General features: G+C 47.1%; 1 protein-coding gene across 1 annotated transcript in view; it reads left to right on the top strand.

Moving 5' to 3' along the window:
• LOC126187863 (DNA polymerase epsilon catalytic subunit 1) overlaps nucleotides 1-19,070 on the top strand; it is a 332,843-nt gene that overhangs the window by 81,449 nt on the left and 232,324 nt on the right. Inside the window, exon 11 of the mRNA XM_049929181.1 lies at nucleotides 334-626. Within this exon, the coding sequence (XP_049785138.1) occupies nucleotides 334-626 (293 nt within the window). The remainder of the gene's footprint in view (nucleotides 1-333; nucleotides 627-19,070) is intronic.

Here is a 19,070-nt window from a genome sequence, read left to right as displayed (position 1 = left end):
AGGCTTTTCGATTACACGACTTTAAGTAGAATGAAATAATCCCATCTCGGTAACAATCCTGAAACTGTAGAGACCCAAACTCCCCATCATATCCCTTCTCATGGAGAAGTTAGTCTTATGAAAGAATCTCTAGATAGTTCTATTAGAACTGGGAGAAGCCTCTAGATGGTTCCATGTGTAGCTTGTGCTGCTAATAACTGTTCAAATTGTAAGAGTTCATTAATTATCTTCAAAAAGTAATCAGTTGTGTCTACATTCTAAAAGATTGTTAATGAAAAGTTTGTTGAAGTCCAGATCATGACATAAATAAAATATGTGCTGTGATTATTTCAGTGCCAGCATCACGTAGCGAATTTCAGCGCATCAGGCAGCAGTTGGAGACAGAAAAATTCCCTCCCCTGGTGCCAGGTGGTCCCCACCGTGCATTTCATCAGTTATCTCGTGAAGACCAAGCAGCACATGAAAAAAAACGACTCACTGAATATTGCCGAAAAGCTTATAAGAAAATTCATGTTACAAGGACTGAAGAAAGACTCACCACAATTTGTCAAAAGGAGAATAGTTTCTATGTTGACACTGTGAGAGCATTCCGAGATCGTCGCTATGAATACAAGGGTCTTTCAAAGGTGAGAATAGGTAACTTGCTATGAAAAAATAAATGGAATGCTCTCCTACTGTAAAGACAGATGAATTATAATGGATTTGTGAATTTTGAATTGAATGTTGTGTCCTAATTTTACAAATCTGAATGATTCTGCATTGTCGTAAACATTCATGTGAGATTTATTGATAAAAAAAAAACTCTATAACACTACAACTTAGAAAATAGAAAACAGGCAAGACACAATTTATAAAAGCATTGCGTAAAGCAAAACGATTAGTCATAATAGGCTAAACTAGAAATGAAGGTTATATTTATATTTTCTTCCTGCACTACTCATTAGAGTTGTTCAACACGAAGAAAAAGCAAAGAAATGAAAAGGTCCACCGCTAAAAATAAAAATAGGAGATTAATAACACTGATCAACAAAATTTGTGTTTTTAATTTTAAAGGACATGTAATTGGTGATTCTTACTGAGTTTCTTGTGCTGATTTCAAATCTTTTTACGTAATTACTTTTTGATCACCCACAGTTTCTGAGTAATCATATTAATAACTTCTCTGGCAATTGAAACAATCAGAGTACAAGTGGTGCAAGTCCAAAGAAAGCGTTTGTGAAAATATTGGGGGTAAAGATATATATTGGAATAAAAATATTGGCATAAACTTTACAAACATAAATTTATTTTATTTTGAAACATACAATTGTACTTCACTTGTTCTATGCAAAATGGAGTATGTAGAAATAACATTGGTGGCTGCAACTATGTCTGAAACGGAAAATATGGATGTGTTTCAGTAGTCTCTGGAAAACAATTCCATACAAAGTTGTACACATTATCACAGTTTAATGTTTAGTATTTCCAAATCCATTCTTCTAAAAACAAAGATGATGTGACTTACCAAACGAAAGTGCTGGCAGGTCGATAGACGCACAAACAAACACAAACATACACACACAATTCAAGCTTTCGCAACCAACGGTTGCTTCGTCAGGAAAGAGGGAAGGAGAGGGAAAGATGAAAGGATGTGGGTTTTAAGGGAGAGGGTAAGGAGTCATTCCAATCCCGGGAGTGGAAAGACTTACCTTAGGGGGAAAAAAGGACAGGTATACACTCGCGCACACACACACACACACACACACATATCCATCCACACACATACAGACACAAGCAGACATTTTTGCTTGTGTCTGTATATGTGTGGATGGATGTGTGTGTGTGTGTGTGTGTGTGTGTGTGTGTGTGTGTGTGTGTGTGTGCACGTGCGAGTGTATACCTGTCCTTTTTTTCCCCCCTAAGGTAAGTTTTTCCGCTCCCACGATTGGAATGACTCCTTACCCTCTCCCTTAAAACCCACATCCTTTCATCTTTCCCTCTCCTTCCCTCTTTCCTGATGAAGCAACTGTTGGTTGCAAAAGCTTGAATTTTGTGTGTATGTTTGTCTTTGTTTGTGTGTCTATCGACCTGCCAGCACTTTTGTTTGGTAAGTCACATCATCTTTGTTTTTAGATATATTTTTCTCACGTGGATTGTTTCTCTCTATTATATCCAAATACATTCTTCTATTGACTGCACTTACCTGTGTATTCACACCTAGAACAATTAAGTGTTGTCTTCAGTCTTGGCGTAATTTTCACCAAACCGTGTTTGATATGTTTTTGCAATGCAAAGAACATTGTTGAAGAATGTAGTAGTTACAGACTGCCACAGAGTAACTGTTGGCGTGACTAGGAAAAGTTCTCAGCTCTTCTTAGACCAATTTTCGTCACCATCTCAGTTGCCAGACGACAGCCACAGCACATGCTTCAACAACACACGGGACGCTTGCAAATTATGTTGTCAGCTGCTGTATTGGTGACAAACACACGAGTGCGTCAGCTGTTCAGCCCAGTACTTCCCTGGATAACATTTATGAGGGGCATTGTCTGTTGCTTGTCATGGGCTGACAAAAACAAATTTTGATTAGTAAAATGATGACAGTTTGTGATTTTAACACAAGACATAACATTCGTCATAGGTAATGGTTTTCTTATCAGTTGATGATGTTTTTTTATCAATTGAGGAGCCCTGAGAACTTTGCCTAGCCACACCAACAGTTACTCTGCAGCATTCTGTAATTACTCTCTACACCGTATGACATAACATTTATATAACCAGAAGATGCAACTTAAAAGTTGTGAAACTGGTTGTGTGAATCTATAACTGACGTTATACAGCTACAGTAGACTGTTGGACTTTTCATTCAGTTTTATATTTAATAATTTTAATATCTGTATTAGAAAACTGTTTGCTGTGTGAATTGTCAATGAGTCATGTATAACTATCTGAGCTGTGGTAGCCCCAGTTTTAAAATGATCATGTGTAGTTAATCCTTCCATAAAATCTGGGCACCTCTGTTGTTGTAATTCACTGATATCAACACTTCCAAAATTTTCAGTCACATTTTTGCTGTTTGGTGGAGCTGGTATGGGAAGGCGTGGTCTATGAGGTGCTGGTCAGATGGCTAATTCTAAAGATGGATATTTAACAAATGAACGAATGCCAGATGTATTTGCCAAGCAAGAGTGGCAGTCTGTTACATAATCCTTAGGTTCCTGCCATATCATAGAAACTGCAAAAGATGTATGAAGGGATCATTTTAACCAGTCAGTTAATCATGTGACACATTTGACACAACATGTTTGTGGAGCCCAAAACTTATTCTGGACTGTTTTATTGTCAAAATAATATTGTTAATACTTTTAATTTGAGGAGTCAGATTTTGCCTCTGCGCTTTTCAATTTTATTCGCCACAAACGTAACAAAAATTGTTTTTGGCATTTACACATAAGTGAGACATGTTCCTCCTCATGAAACACAGTGCTTAAGAAAACACACTATCAGCTGACGCTACACTTGTCAATTCATAGCTGAATAACACACAGGATTAGCTCCTCTTATTAAATAAAGCTTCTACTCCTCTGGCAACTAAGCAAGACACGTTCAATATGTAATATATCTTCTTCTTTATTGTTTTTTGGAACAAACCTAGGACTGGTAGGGAAAAGCTGTTATTATGAGGAAAAGTTCATTGCTGAACATTGTTATCATTCCTGAATTCACAGGCAACAGTTGCCTCAAGCAAATATGCCAGTTGTTGACCCAGTTGAATAAAATTATATTCTTTTAGTTACTGCATTTTGCACCTCATTCTAATAAACGTTTTAAAAAGGTTATGAATATAATAGAGGGAAACATTCCACGTGGGAAAAATATATCTAAAAACAAAGATGATGTAACTTACCAAACAAAAGCGCTGGCAGGTCGATAGACACACAAACAAACACAAACATACACACAAAATTCAAGCTTTCGCAACAAACGGTTGCTTCGTCAGGAAAGAGGGAAGGGGAGGGAAAGACGAAAGGATGTGGGTTTTAAGGGAGAGGGTAAGGAGTCATTCCAATCCCGGGAACGGAAAGACTTACCTTAGGGGGAAAAAAGGACAGGTATACACTTGCGCACACACACACACAGATATCCATCCGCATATACACAGACACAAGTATCTGCTTGTGTCTGTGTATATGCGGATGGATATGTGTATGTGTGCGAGTGTATACCTGTCCTTTTTTCCCCCTAAGGTAAGTCTTTCCGTTCCCGGGATTGGAATGACTCCTTACCTTCTCCCTTAAAACCCACATCCTTTCGTCTTTCCCTCTCCTTCCCTTTTTCCTTTTAAAAAGGTTAATGTTACAAAAAAAAAAAAAAAAAAAAAAACTCGTGGGCAATGAAACATTTCTGCCCTCATTTTTGGATTTGGCAGTGCAGGTACATAACAGTTAGCTGAAATTATTTATTTAATATATTCATTGTTGACCAGTGTTATAGACATGAAAGAAACAAAAGAGAATTATGCTATAAAAATACCGTATTTACTTGAATCTAGGCCGCACTCGAATCTAAGCCGCACCTGAAAAATGAGACTGGAAATCAAGGAAAAAAAGTTCTCCCGAATCTAAGCCGCACCTAAAATTTGAGACTCGAAATTCAATGGGAGAGAAAAGTTTTAGGGCGCACCTCCAAATCGAAATGGAAGTTGGTCCATTGTAATATGAGACGCAATTTAGGTCGAATGAATGACGATACAGCTACAGTAGTTTGGTTCGAGTCGTAAGCTTAGCAGTTAAGTTTTACCAGGTAGCCATTGCTATGCGTCAGGCGCTCCGTCCATATTTTATACGGGTACCATTCCTTTTTCACGTGCTTCGTCTAGCTTGAATTGATTGCTTAGTTTTCTTTTATCTGATAAGTGCCATTCTCTTTGTTATAGGTGTTTACGTCACTCTAAGCTGAAAATGCATTACTGTACTGTGTCATGAATTGTTTGTTGAATTCTGATAATGAGTGTTTACGGCCTGTCACTGCTCCCGGCATAGCTTGCTTTTGTGCACGCTACCGCCATTTGCAATTAAAAAAAAAAAAAAAAAAGAGGAATCGTCTCATTAGTGAAACAATGGCAAGAGACTGCTATTTGTTGTTACTTACACTGCTGCTTTCTTTGATAATGATCAGCAAGAACCAAATAATAGATTTCGTTTGATAGAAGATGTTCTGAACAAGAGTTTAGCGAAAATTTTTCTCTGTTTGAAAATCTTTGCAGACGCCTCTTTAGTACATTGCATTCTGAACAGAAATTAGAGTCATCTTAGATTTAAAAATCTAGTCAATTGCCGTGCTTCATTTCTGACTGTATCACTATTAGGCATAAGAATAACACGAATATAAACATGACATGATACATATATTCTTCCGCGTTTGCTGCTGTCTCACTCTAGTTTCGTAGTTTATTAGGCAGACAGAATTTAGATGAGGTAGCAGCAAACACGAAAGAATACATGGCAAAATGTTTATATTTGTGTTACTCTTATGGTGAACAGAATACTGCATGTGATTCACCTTCTCACGGGTAGGAAAAAATTCAGAACGTAGAGTTGGCCATATTGAAAAACATCCCAAACAGTCTTGCCAGTCGGTTTCTCGTAGTACATTGAAATGCTGCTACGTTCGAAGATGAACAATACGGAATTTGTATTTACTTCATTGGATAATGTATGAAAATGCAGTGGTCGAAACTCGGGGCGGAGAAAAAAAGCTCATCTTCCACCTTCTTCTTTAATGTATTTACTGACGCAGAAGTTTTGGCACCAGTATTTATCTTTGTACCTGCAAAGTATGTCTGTGTAGCGCTACATATATTCGACGCTGGAAGTTAGTTGTGACGGCACCTACCAACATTTTTCCGAACTTCCGCTTACTTTGCACTCGATTCTAAGCCGCAAGCGGTTTTTTGGATTACGAAAACCGGAAAAAAAGTGCGGCTTAGATTCGTGTAAATACGGTACTAGAGCAGTTGTGTGATAGTACTGAAAATACTGATGACTCTTTGCTGCAGGCAAAAATAAATAAATATTTAAAATAAAATGAAGAGGTTAAAGCTTGGTACCATGCAAGTACCAAGGACAGTGAGTTGGGGAGGTAACCTTGTAGGTTTTTAAAACAAGCAATAATATTGCATGAAGTAAAAACCAGAAAATGAAATGGAAAACATATGTATAGGCAATATAAACACAATAGATGGTAGATAAATGAGGCAACTTTTTACTTAGAACATAACTTACTATATTGTATTGGCAGTTACAGCTTCAATTTACATGAGTTATATTCTTCCATAATCTACACATTTGTGTACAGGAATAGATATACAAACAGACATGTGTCTTTATTTCAACAGTACCCAGTCAGATCTGTGGAATTCTCAAAAATTCTATGCGTTTCATCAAGAATGTTTTCACAGTGCTTTACAAACCCATTCATCCCATTCTTTTCTGTATTGCAACTTACAGCCCAGAACTTTCTTCGTGCTTTTGTCTTTTTTCCTCTTTGTTCCCTTTTTTCCTCTCTCTCTTTTGCTTCTTTGATATGACAGATCCATTTATTTTGCTCCATTACCAATTTCTCTTTTTGTTGGTGTTATGCATATTTTCACACACTTTGCTACATCAATATCTCCTCAAAATAATTACACAGTTAGAAGTGTTACAAATTGTAGTTATAGTAGTAGTAGTAGTAGTAGTAGTAGTAGTTACACTTCTCATCAACCAAAAAGCAGATGTTAAAATCAAACAACGGTAAATCCAGGATGGACTATAACAGTATTATGAAAAGGATAGTTGGTACTCATCATATAGTGGAGATACTATATTGCAGATACAACAAAAAGATTGTCAGAAAATAATCTTTTGCCCAACAAGGCCTTCATCGGAAATACACACACACACACACACTGTCTCTGGCTGCTGAGACCAGACTGAGAGCAGCAGCACATGGTGGGGGAAGCAACTGGGTGGTGGAGTAAGGAGGAGCCTGGGACAGGGAGGGGGAGCAATAGCTGGGTATGGTTGGGGGATGGTAAAGTGCTACTTGTGAGAGCATACAGGGACAAAGTGGGAAGAGGGTAAGGCAGATAGGTGCAGTCAGGAGGCTAGATGGAGAGCAGAGGGGGTGGGGGGTAGTGGAAAAGGAACTAAGTAAAAAGTCTGTGGGTGTGTTGGTGGAATAGAGGGCTGTGTAGTGCTGGAATGGGAACAGGGAAGGGGCTGGATGGGTGACAATGACTAATGAAGGTTGAGGCCAAGAGCAGTGCAGGAACATCTGATATATTGCAGGGAGAGTTCCCACCTGTGCAATTCAGAGAAACTGGTTTTGGTGGGAAGGATCCAGTGAACCAGTAATTGAAATGAAGAATGTTGTGTTTGGCAGCATGCCCAGCAACAGGGTGGCCCAGCTGTTTCTTGAACACAGTTTGTTGCTCATCATTCATGCAGACAGACAGCTCATCATTCATGCAGACAGACAGCTTGTTGGTTGTCATGCCCACGTAGAATGCAGCACAGTGGTTGCAGCTTAGCTTGTACATCACATGAATGGTTTCACAGGTAGCTCTGCCTTTAATGGGTTAGGTAATGCTTTTAACTAGACTGGAGTAGGTGGTGGTGGGAGGATGTATGGGACAGGTCTTGCACCTTAATGTATTAGCCCCACAGAAGCATCAGTTCTTTCCAGAGGCCCGACCTTTTGCCCCACTCCGAAATTCAATCATGCAGGACTTTTTAAGGACCTTCTCTTCTTGTCCTGGTCCCTAATGCGAAACACTTTTCCACCACCAACCAGACTCAACCAAAGAACAACGTAGAACCCTACCTCACTCAGTTCGCTCCTCCATCCAGCCATGATCCATCCCCACTGTCCCCAAACAAACCCCAGTTAAATTTGCAGAATTTCTTAAACTCGAACCTTGCCTCACCATCATTCCCCAAATCCCACAACATGCAGGCTAACCTTACATCCGCATATATAAACTCAATCCATCACCTAAAAACTGATCTCGACCTTATAATTCTACCTGCTGACAAATGCTCCACCACTGTTGTTTTGAACCACAAGTATTACCTGCCAAAAGGACTCTGCCAGCTGTCAGGTTCATCCACCTACAAACCCTGCCACAGTGACCAAATTACAGAAATTCAGCAGGATCTTCAGTCTTCAAAGCCTTAGGTCCACCCTTGAACCACTCCCCAGACTCCATCTCTCTCCTCATCCCTGCCACACTCTGCATTCCTACATTCTACATGCTTCCCAATGTCCATAAACCCCTATCACCCAGGATGTCCCATTGTGATTAGGTACTATGTCCCTACTGAGAGAATCTCTGCTCTTGACGACCAACACCTTCAGCCTACTACCCACAATCTACCTTCCTGACAACACCAACCATTTTCTCCACTGACTCTCCACAGTTCCTGTTCTTTTACCAAATATGCCCTGCTCGTCATTGTTGATGCCACCTCCCTTTTCACTAACATCCATAATGCCCATGGCCTTACCACTATTGTACACTACCTTTCCCAATGCCCAATGGATTCTAGACCTATAACCTCATTCCTAGTTGCCGCGACCAACCATATCCTCACCCACTACTACTCCTTTGAAGGCATCACCTACAAAGAAATCCAGGGTATGGCTATGGGCACCCAGATGGCACCATCCTATTCTAACCTATTTGTGGGCCATGTAGATGAATCCTTTCTAATCACTCAGGATCCCAAACACCTCACCTGGTTCAGATTCATTGATGATATCTTCGTGATCTGGATTGAGGGTGAGGATACCCTAACCACATTCCTCCAGAACCTCAACACCTTCTCCCGCATCACTTTACCTGGTCCTACTCTACCCCACAAGCCACCTTCCTCAATGTTGACCTCCATCTCAAAGATGCCCACATCAATACCTTCATCCATATCAAACCTACCAACCACCAGCAATCCCTCCTGCAGGTCCGGCAGTTAGAATAGGCCCAAGGTATTCCTGCCTGTCGTAAGAGGTGACTAAAAGGAGTCTCACACTTTTTGGCCCTATAAGTTGAGGTCCCATTTTATGGTTGACCTGCCACATTCTACAGTCTACAGAAATGTGGGCCATATGGGGAAGGACGCCTTACGTAGTGCATGAGTTATCCATAGTGCCCTTAGATTCGATCTCCTGAACCCCTTGCCAAGACTTTGCATCTCCACCTGCAATTCAGTTATTTGGGCAAGGACACTTTCCGGGGTATGTCATCTTCTTTGGTTGTTTCCTCTCCTCTTTCGCCCCCATGACAATATTGGATTTCTCTGCGCCCAATTTCCAGCACGGTAGCCAGTCTGTTGTGGTGGAGCTGTCGTGTATCCATTTGGTGGCAGCCCCCTGACAACACAGGGATCGCACTGCTGATGCCTGAGCTGTAAACTCCACACGTATGCTAAGGAGTAGATGCCTGTCTTCTGGAACAGCAGGACTCCCAGCAATGGCCATCATTTCAGGTGGCCTCTGCTGTGGCTGGATGGCGCCCGTGGGGAGAGCCCCTGATCAGAGTGGGTGGCATCAGGGTGGATGACCCACAATGAAGCAGACCTTCTGGTGCCAGCAGTCTTAAAGAACAACAAGATCGAGTTCAGTGCTGACAGATATGACCCTAAATCATTTTCCTCCCTCACTACACCATGGGAGGAACATAGGGCTACAGAAAGAAGAGAGCCATATTCACCTCGGTATTTAGTCTGTATCTGTAGCAGAGTGGACAGGGACTCCTTTCCACCTACGAAGCCTCAGTTTTTTCCTGAACATGTTGAGGATAAGTTTGGGGAAGTGACAGTGCTCTCCAAGATGAGAAGTGGTCGTGATTCAGACAGCATCCCCAGCCCAATCGCGGGTGTTACTTGCTTGTGACTGGCTGGGTGATATTCCTGTTTCCGTCACTCCCTTTAAAAGCCTCAACATGGTCTAGGCGATTATTTTCCATGCCGACCTCCTCTTGAAGTCTGATGACGAGCTCCACGCTAATCTAGAACAGCAGGGTGTTCATTTCATCCGGGTGTTTACTGGGGACCCATAGACAACAGGGTTGCTACTGGTGCCTTTATCTTGGCCTTTGAGGGTGATTCATTGCCTGAAAAGGTCAAGGTGATGGTTTACCGCTGTGACGTTAAACCTTATGTCCCTACCCCTATGCAGTGCTTTAAGTCCTGGAAATTCAGGCACATTTCTTTCCACTGCACTTCCAGCGCCACATGTAGAGACGGCGAACATCCACTGCATCCAGATACTCCATGTGCGTCTCCTCCCACTTGTATCAGCTGCGGAGAGCAGCAGTCCCCCTACTTGCCAGACTGCACAATACTCTAAAAGGAGTGGAAAATCATGGAGTATAAGACCCTGGGCCGGTTGACTTACCAAGAGGCTAAACATAAATTTGAATGACTAAACCCCGTTCGGTTGACATTCACATATGCTGCAGCTACATTACCATTGCCGTCGCAAGTACCAATCGTACCACACTCTGTGCCGCGAAGAGTGGGCTCTCCGGGCCTCCAGAATACTTATGCCCCCTTGGTGGTAGGGGGGAAAATCTCCTTTCGTTGCTCCCAAAGTACCTACTTCGAGAGAAAGGCCCCTGCAAATGCAGGGGACATCTCTCCCCCCCCAGCCGGAGAACCAACAGTCTCCTCCGGCTCCTGTCGTGCGGAAAGGGTCCCTTGGGACCCTCTCTCCCAAGGTCTCCACTAATGCCACAGCGGACACTTGCCAGTGGCTAAAGGAGCCAAAAGCTGCTGAACGAAGAGCTTTATGGTCTTCCTCCATCCTGAAGCTACTTTGGAGAAGTCTTCCCAGCAAGCCACCAAAGAGAGGCAAGAGGGCAAGCAAACAAAGATGTCTGCTAAGAAAAAGGACCCTCTGGTGGCCCCAACACCACCAGTCCGTACCAATTCTGCACCTGAGGATGAGGTGGAGATCTTAGCGTCCCCTGAGGACCTGGATCTCACTGAGGCCTCATCCAAAATAGGAATGGATACAAATATTCAATCGGTGGCAGCAGGTGACCCTTGTGTGTGACCTGCCTCCTTGCACGTTTCGTGCCTTCCCACTCTCACGATAACGTCGTCCTCCAGTGGAATTGCTGCGGTTTTTTCCACCTCCTGGCTGTGCTACGGCATTTGTTAAACTTTACACCTGCTTTCTGCATTGCCCTCCAGGAAACCTGGTTCGCAGCAAGGTGAACCCCTGCCCTCCATGGCTATAGGGGATATTACAAGAACTGTAGCTATTATAATAGTGTCAGATGGAGTTTGTGTCTATGCCCTGAACTCAGTATGCAGTGAACCTTTGCTCCTTCAAACTCCTCTTGAAGCTGTGGCTGTCAGGATAAAGATGACACAGGAAAAACTGTCTGCAACGTATATCTTTCTCCAGATGGTCCAGTACCCCTGAACGCATTGGCTGCACTGATTCATTAACTCCCTAAACCTTTCCTACTTTTGGAAGATTTTAATGCCCATAACCTCTTGTGGGGTGGCACCGTGCTTACTGGCCGAGGTAGAGGTGTCAAAAATTTATTGTCTCAACTCGACCTCTGCCTCTTAAATACTGTGGCCCCCACACATTTCATTGTGTCTCATGGCACTTACTTGGCCATGGATTTATCCCTCTGCTGCCCAGGACTTCTCCCATCTGTCCACTGGAGTACCCACGATGACTCGTGTGGTAGTGACCACTTTCCCCTCTTCCTGTCACTCCGCCAGTGCCATTCCCCCAGACGTCTACCAAGATGGGCTTTAAACAAGTCAGACTGGGAAACTTTCACCTCTATTGTCACCGTTGAATCTCCACCACATGGTACCATCGATGTGGTAGTTGAGCGGGTTGCTAGATAGATCATTTCTGCGGCAGAAAGTGCAATCCCTTGTTCCCTAGGGTGCCTCCAGTGAAAGTCAGTATCATGGTGGTCACCAGAAATCACCGAGGCCATTAAAGAACGCCGGCAAGCTCTACAGTGACATAAGTGGCACCCTTCCCTAGAGCACTTAATAGCTTCTAAATGGTCCCTAGCCTGCGTTTGCCACCTTATTAAAAGATGGAAACAGGAATGTTGAGAGATGTATGCCTCGACCATTGGGTGCCAGATGTCACCATCCCAAGTCTGGACGAAGATCAGATGTGTTTGTGGGTACCGGACCCCGTCAAGTGTCACTGGCATTAACATCAATGTCGTGTTATCAATGGATGCAAACGCAAAGTTCCGAGCACTCTGCTGAGCACTATGCTCAAGCCTCCGCATCAGAGAATTATCCCCCAGCATTTCGCACCCTCAAACGGTGGATGGAATGGAAAGCCCTCTCGGTCACTGAACATCACGACGAACCGCCCTGGCATGGAGCCGGTAGGCCATGTGACTCCAGTACCCAACACAACTGCCGACTTACCATATGTTCTAACAGATTACAATGGATGTTGCTGAGGCTGATGGGCCAATAGCTATCCACATCAAGCTGGTATTTGCCAGGTTTGAGCACTGAAATGATGGTGCTCTCTCGCCACTGCAATGGAAAGACGCCATCGCACCAGATCCAGTTGGAGGTGACGAGGAGATGTCACTTGTAGTTCCCCCTGCGGGTTCGGGGGTTAGAATAGGCCCGCGGTATTCCTGCCTGTCGTAAGAGGCGACTAAAAGGAGTCTCAAATGTTTCGGCCTTATGTGAAGGTCCCATCTCGGGTTTGACCTCCATCTTTCTAAATTATTCCGAAGAGCGAGCCAATTGGGGAAGGGCGCCTTACATGGTGCACTGTATCCGTCGTGCATTGAGACCTTTAGCCGGCCTTTTCGTCGTTGCAATGGTGTCCCGCTCGTTTTCCATCTCTTGGGCGAGGATACGTCCCTGGGTGCGATTACCACACTGCACTCTGCAGTGTTGCTTTTAACTGCAACGACAACCTTGGACTTTCTTGCACCTAAGATCCAGCACGGTAGCCAGTCCGTTGTGGTGGGGCCGCCATGTACCCTGTTGGTTGTAGCCCCCTGACAACACAGGGATCGCTCTACTGATGCCTGCGCCTTAACTCCCCACATATGCCAAGGAGTAGATGCCCATCTCCCTGGGGCATCAGGACTCCCGGCAATGGCCATCCTGCCAGGTGGCTATTGCTGTGGCTGGCTGGCGCCCGTGGGGAGGTCCCTTGGTCGGAGTAGGTGGCATCAGGGCGGATGACCCGCAATGAAGCGTGGTACATCATCTCTCGCTGGTGGGCCTCCACCAGCAGTCTCTAAGCGATCGAGGTCTAACCTCAACGGCAGGAAATACGAACCACGATCATTTCCCTCCATGGGAGGAACATATGGCAAAAGAAGGCAGTGGGGAATATTCACCACGGTACTTCGTGTGTACGCGGGTTGATGGGGACTCGTTTATGTCGACCAAGCCCCAGTTTTTTGTGGAGCATTTAGAGGACAAGTTTGTGGAGGTGGAGGGCTTGTCCAAGATGCGCTCTGGTTCTGTGCTCATCAAAACGGCATCCTCTGCCCAGTCACGGATGTTGATCAATTGTGACAAGTTGGGGGATGTTTCAGTTAGCATCACGCCGCATAAGAGTCTCAACATGGTCCAGGGTATTATATTCCACAGGGATCTTCTTCTGCAGTCTGACGATGAATTACGCGCCAACCTCGAACGACGAGGTGTTCACTTCGTCCGGCGCGTCCATTGGGGTCCGAGGGATAATCAGGTAGCCACCGGTGCCTTCATCTTGGCCTTCGAGGGTGATGTCTTACCCGAAAAGGTTAAGGTGATGGTTTACTGTTGTGATGTGAAGCCATATATCCCTCCTCCGATGCGGTGTTTTAAGTGCTGGAAGTTCGGGCACATATCATCTCGCTGTACTTCCAGCATCACCTGTCGAGATTGTGGCCGTCCTTCCCATCCCGATACTCCATGTGCCCCGCCTCCTATCTGTGTTAACTGCGGAGAACACCATTCCCCTATGCCGCTGCTGCAACAGTGGTCCGATCCTCTCCCGTGTCGTCACGTACTGTTGCCTCTCAGCTATGTCAGAATGAACCGGCCCCCTTGGTTGTGGGGGGCACTTCCCCCTCTGTTGCTCCATCTACTCCAGGAGCAACACCACCCCAACCATCGGGGACATTCGTCCCCCCTTCCCAGCCGGAGAAGCATGAGGCTTCTTCGGCTACTCTAGCCAGGAAGGGGTCCCTTGGGGCCCTCCCTTCCCAGGCTTTGTCCAGTGCCAAAGCGGACACCTGCAAATTTTTGAAACAACAACCGGTTGCTGGTCATAGGACTTCACAGTCGTCATCCGTCCCTGAGACTGTCCCAGTGGGGCCCTCCCAGCCAGACCCTCCAAAGGCACAGCGTGCAAAGCAGTTGAAGAAAAAGGCTCCCAAGCATCCTGACATTGCGGTGGCACCTGTCCCACCGCAACCTTCAAACTCTGCGTCTGAGGATGAGGTGGAGATCCTGGCGTCCGCTGAGGACCTCGATCTCGCCGGTCCCTCCGACGCCCTGGAAAGCACTAGCACAGGTGCTCAATCGGAGGCAGCAGGTGACCCAGCGGCGTAATCTGCCTTCCCCGTCCCGCCACGCCTTTCCCAGCCATGGACAACACCATCCTCCAGTGGAACTGCAGCGGTTTCTTCCACCATCTCGCTGAGCTCCGCCAACTTATCAGCCTTCACCCTTTCTTCTGCATTGCACTTCAGGAAACTTGGTTTCCAGCAATGCGAACCCCCGCGCTCCATGGCTATCGGGGTTATTATAAGAACCGGGCAGCTTATAAAAGGGTGTCTGGTGGCGTCTGCATATATGTCCTTAACTCTCTTCACAGCGAGTTTGTACCTCTACAAACAGCTTTAGAGGCTGTCGCTGTTCGGGTGTGGAGGCCACAGGCTGTTACCGTCTGCAGGCTTTACCTTCCACCGGATGGTGCTGTCGCGCAGCCTGTCCTGGCTGCTCTGATAGCCCAACTGCCGCCACCTTTCTTGTTGCTGGGCGATTTCAATGCCCACAACCCTCTATGCGGCGGGACTGTCTCTGATGACCGCGGTCATGCCGTGCAGCATTTGTTGGCTCAGCTCGACCTTAGCCTCTTGAACACCGGTTCTCCCACGCATTTCAGTGTGGCTCATGGCTCGTTCTCGGCCATCGATCTCTCTCTTTGCAGCCCCGAACTTGTCCCATCCCTCCACTGGAGAGTGCATCCTGACGTGTGTGGTAGTGACCATTTTCCCATCTATTTGTCCTGCCCCAGTGTCATTCTTCTGGGCGCCTGCCCCGCTGGGCTTTCCACAGGGCTGACTGGCCGGCTTTTACTTCCGCTGCAACCATCGAGTCTCCCCCACAGGGTGACATTGACGAGGTGGTCCGTGTCTTAACCACGTCCATCATTTCAGCGGCCGAGGCTGCCATCCCCTGCTCTCCTGGACTCCCTCGGAGGAAGGCTGTACCCTGGTGGTCGCCGGAGATTGCTGAGGCTATTCGCGACCGTCGGCGGGCTCTCCAGCGTCATAGGTGGCACCCGTCTCTCGAGACACTCATCGCATTTAAGAGGCTCCGTGCCTTGGCCCGTCGTCTTATTGCACTGCGTAAGCAGGAGTGCTGGGAGAGGTATGTCTCCTCCTTGGGCTCCCGTGTCTCCCCCTCGCTTGTGTGGTCCCGGATCCGACGGATTTATGGATACCAGACCCCTATGGGTGTCCCTGGGATCTCCTTGGACGGCGCTGTCTGCACGGACGCTGCCACCATTGCTGAACACCTTGCTGCGCACTTTGCTAAGAGCTCTGCGACTGCAACTTATCCCCCCGCCTTTCGCTCTCTAAAGGAGCGAGCCGAGCAGACGCCGTTATCATTCCACACGCGTCGTTCTGAAAAATACAATGCTCCTTTCAGCGAGAGGGAATTCCTCGCTGCCCTCGCTGATTGCCCTGATACAGCACCTGGACCAGACTGCATCCACGCACAGATGCTGAAGCATCTCTCCAGGGACTGCCAGAGACACATCCTCACCATCTTGAACCGCATTTGGAGCGAGGGCGTGTTCCCATCGCAATGGCGAGACGGTGTTATTGTCCCCATCTTGAAGCCTGGTGCGGACCCACTGGCGGTGGACAGCTATCGTCCCATTACCCTCACCAACGTTTTGTGCAAATTGCTCGAACGTATGGTGGGGCGGCGTTTGTGTTGGGTCCTTGAGTCGCGCGGTCTCCTCGCTCCATCCCAGGGTGGCTTCCGTCGGGGCCGGTCTGCAGCGGACAATTTGGTGCGGCTGGAATCTGTTATCCGTACGGCCTTTCCCCGACGTCAGCACCTCGTTGCTGTATTTTTTGATCTGCGGAAGGCGTATGACACCACATGGAGGCATCACATCCTTGGTACGTTGCATGAGTGGGATCTTCGTGCTCAGCTCCCGGCTTTTCTTCAAACCTTTTTACTGCGCTGCTCTTTCCGGGTGCAAGTGGGTGCCGCCTCTAGTTCATCTCATATACAGGAAAATGGGGTCCCGCAGGGCTCAGTGTTGAGCGTCTCCTTATTTCTAGTGGCCATTAATGGTCTGGCTGCAGCCGTGGGGTCGTCGGTGTCTCCTTCTTTGTATGCCGACGACTTCTGCATCTCATTTATCTCCACGACTACGGGAGTCGCCGAACGCAGGCTGCAAGTAGCCGTTCGCAAGGCAGCATCGTGGGCTCTGACTCATGGTTTTCAGTTCTCTGCAGCCAAGACTCGAGTTATGCACTTCTGCAGGCATCGGACGGTCCACCCTCATCCTGAACTTTACCTCGACGGCCACCTGCTTGAAGTGGTGGACACTTGCCGCTTCTTAGGACTCGTCTTTGATGCCCGGCTCACATGGGTTCCTCATATTACTCAGCTGAAGCAAAAGTGCTGGCGGCACCTCAACGCCCTCCGCTGCCTGAGCCACACATCTTGGGGTGCGGATCGCTGCACGCTGTTGTGATTATACAGAGCCCTTGTGCAGTCCAGGTTTGATTATGGGAGCCTGGCCTATGGGTCTGCATTACCCTCAGTGTTGAAGTTGTTAGACCCTATACACCACTGTGGGGTTCGGCTTGCAACTGGCGCTTTTCGTACGAGCCCCGTGGATAGTCTACTGGTGGAGGCCGGGGTTCCCCCGCTGCGGATTCGCCGCCATCGACTGCTCGCCGACTATGCTGTCCACGTGCATTGCTCGCCGGGCCATCCCAATCGTCGCCTGCTTTTCCCTGCCATTGTCCTCCATCTGCCCGAACGGCAACCTAGGTCTGGGCTTTCCATAGCTGTCCACATCCAGTCCCTGCTGTCGGAACTGGGGTCATTCCCTCTTCTGCCTCCCTTCCGGGTCTGTGCACCTACGCCTCCCTGGTGTTTACCCCGGCCGTCCGTCCGTCTGGACTTTGCGCAGGGACCCAAGGACTCGGTTCCGCCTGTGGCCCTCCGTCGCCGTTTTCTTGCGCTCCTCGCCTCATTTTCGGGCTGTGAGACTGTCTACACTGACGGTTCCCTGGTTGATGGTCGCACTGCCTACGCTCTTGCTCACGCTGCCCATGTTGAGCAGCTCTCCTTGCCGGCTGGCTGCAGTATTTTTACTGCAGAGCTGATGGCCATATTGCGCGCTCTTGAGCATATGCGTTTCTGCTCAGGTACGTCCATCGTCATCTGCAGTGACTCCCTGAGCAGCCTCCAGGCCATTGACCGCTGCTATACCTCGTCTCCTCTGGTGTCCTCTATTCAGGAGTCTGTTTCCGCCATTACCCGTTCTGGTCGTTCGGTGGTCTTTGTTTGGATGCCAGGTCACGTTGGCATCCCGGGGAACGAACGTGTTGATAGGCTGGTCAAAGGGGCAATCGACGCCCCAGCTTTGGAGATCGGCCTCACGGCTCGCGATCAGCAGCTGGTATTGCGCCGTAAGGTGCTTGGGATGTGGACTGCTGAGTGGCGTGGCATGACATCCCCGAATAACCTGCGGGCTGTCAAGGGGACGACCGATGTGTGGTGCTCCTCCCTGCGGGCTTCTCGCAGGGACTCTTGCCGTCCTGTGTCGGCTGTGCATCGGCCATACCTACCTGATGCACGGCCATCTTTTGCGTCAGGAGGATCCCCCCCTGTGTCGGTGTGGGTCCCGGCTGATGGTCGCCCACATTTTGTTGGAGTGTTCCCGACTGCGCACCCTCCGGCAGTCTTTTAATCTCCCGGGCACTTTGCCTTTGGTTTTATGCGACGATGCCTCCATGGCTGATGACGTTTTAAATTTTATCCGTGGTAGTCCTTTTTATGGTTCTATTTAGGGAGGTCCTGCACCTTTCCCTTTCTGTGTCTTTTGTCCTCGCGTCTCTCAAAATTTGTTGCTGTTTTGGTGTGTCGTAGGATGGTTGACTCTTTCCCTCTTTTTTGTTCTCGTGGTCAGTCAACCTGTCTCCGGCCATCTTCTTTTCTTCTGTTTCTTTCTGTCTGGTGTTCCTCTGTACTCTTCTTGTCTGTAGTGTTTGTTGCTGAATTTGTGTTCTTTTAGTGCCTGGGGGGGAGTCTCCTTCCCCCTTTGGTTTTTACCTGCTCCGCAAATTTTCAGCTCGCCTGTTTTTGGAATGGGGGACTGATGACCTTCGCTGTTTAGTCCCCCTTAAACATCCCGACAACCACCACCACCATCACTTGTAGTCAGGCGAGAGATGTTTGATCAGGAGCTGTGTCGGGGCAATGTGCAAGGACGCTGAGGAATTTCCACTCTTTGTATTCTTCGTAAGCTGTTAGAACATGTGGTAAGTCGGCAGTTGTGTTGGGTCCTGGAGTCACATGGCCTACCGCCTCCATGCCAGGTTTCCGCCTGGGTTGCTCAGCCACTGATAATCTATTTTCCCTCGAGTCCGCCATCCAAACAGCCTTTTCCAGATGCCAACACCTAGTTGCCGTCTTTTTTGATTTACGAAAAGCTTACGGCACGACCTGGTGGCTTCATATCCTTGCCACATTATATGAGTGGTGTCTCCTGGACCTGCTCCTGATTTTTATCCAAAATTTCCTATTGCTCCGTACTTCCTGTGTCCAAGTTGG

This window comes from Schistocerca cancellata, chromosome 5 (genome assembly GCF_023864275.1).
Source record: "Schistocerca cancellata isolate TAMUIC-IGC-003103 chromosome 5, iqSchCanc2.1, whole genome shotgun sequence".
Classification (NCBI taxonomy): domain Eukaryota; kingdom Metazoa; phylum Arthropoda; class Insecta; order Orthoptera; family Acrididae; genus Schistocerca; species Schistocerca cancellata.
This window is presented reverse-complemented; position numbering and strand designations above follow the sequence as displayed.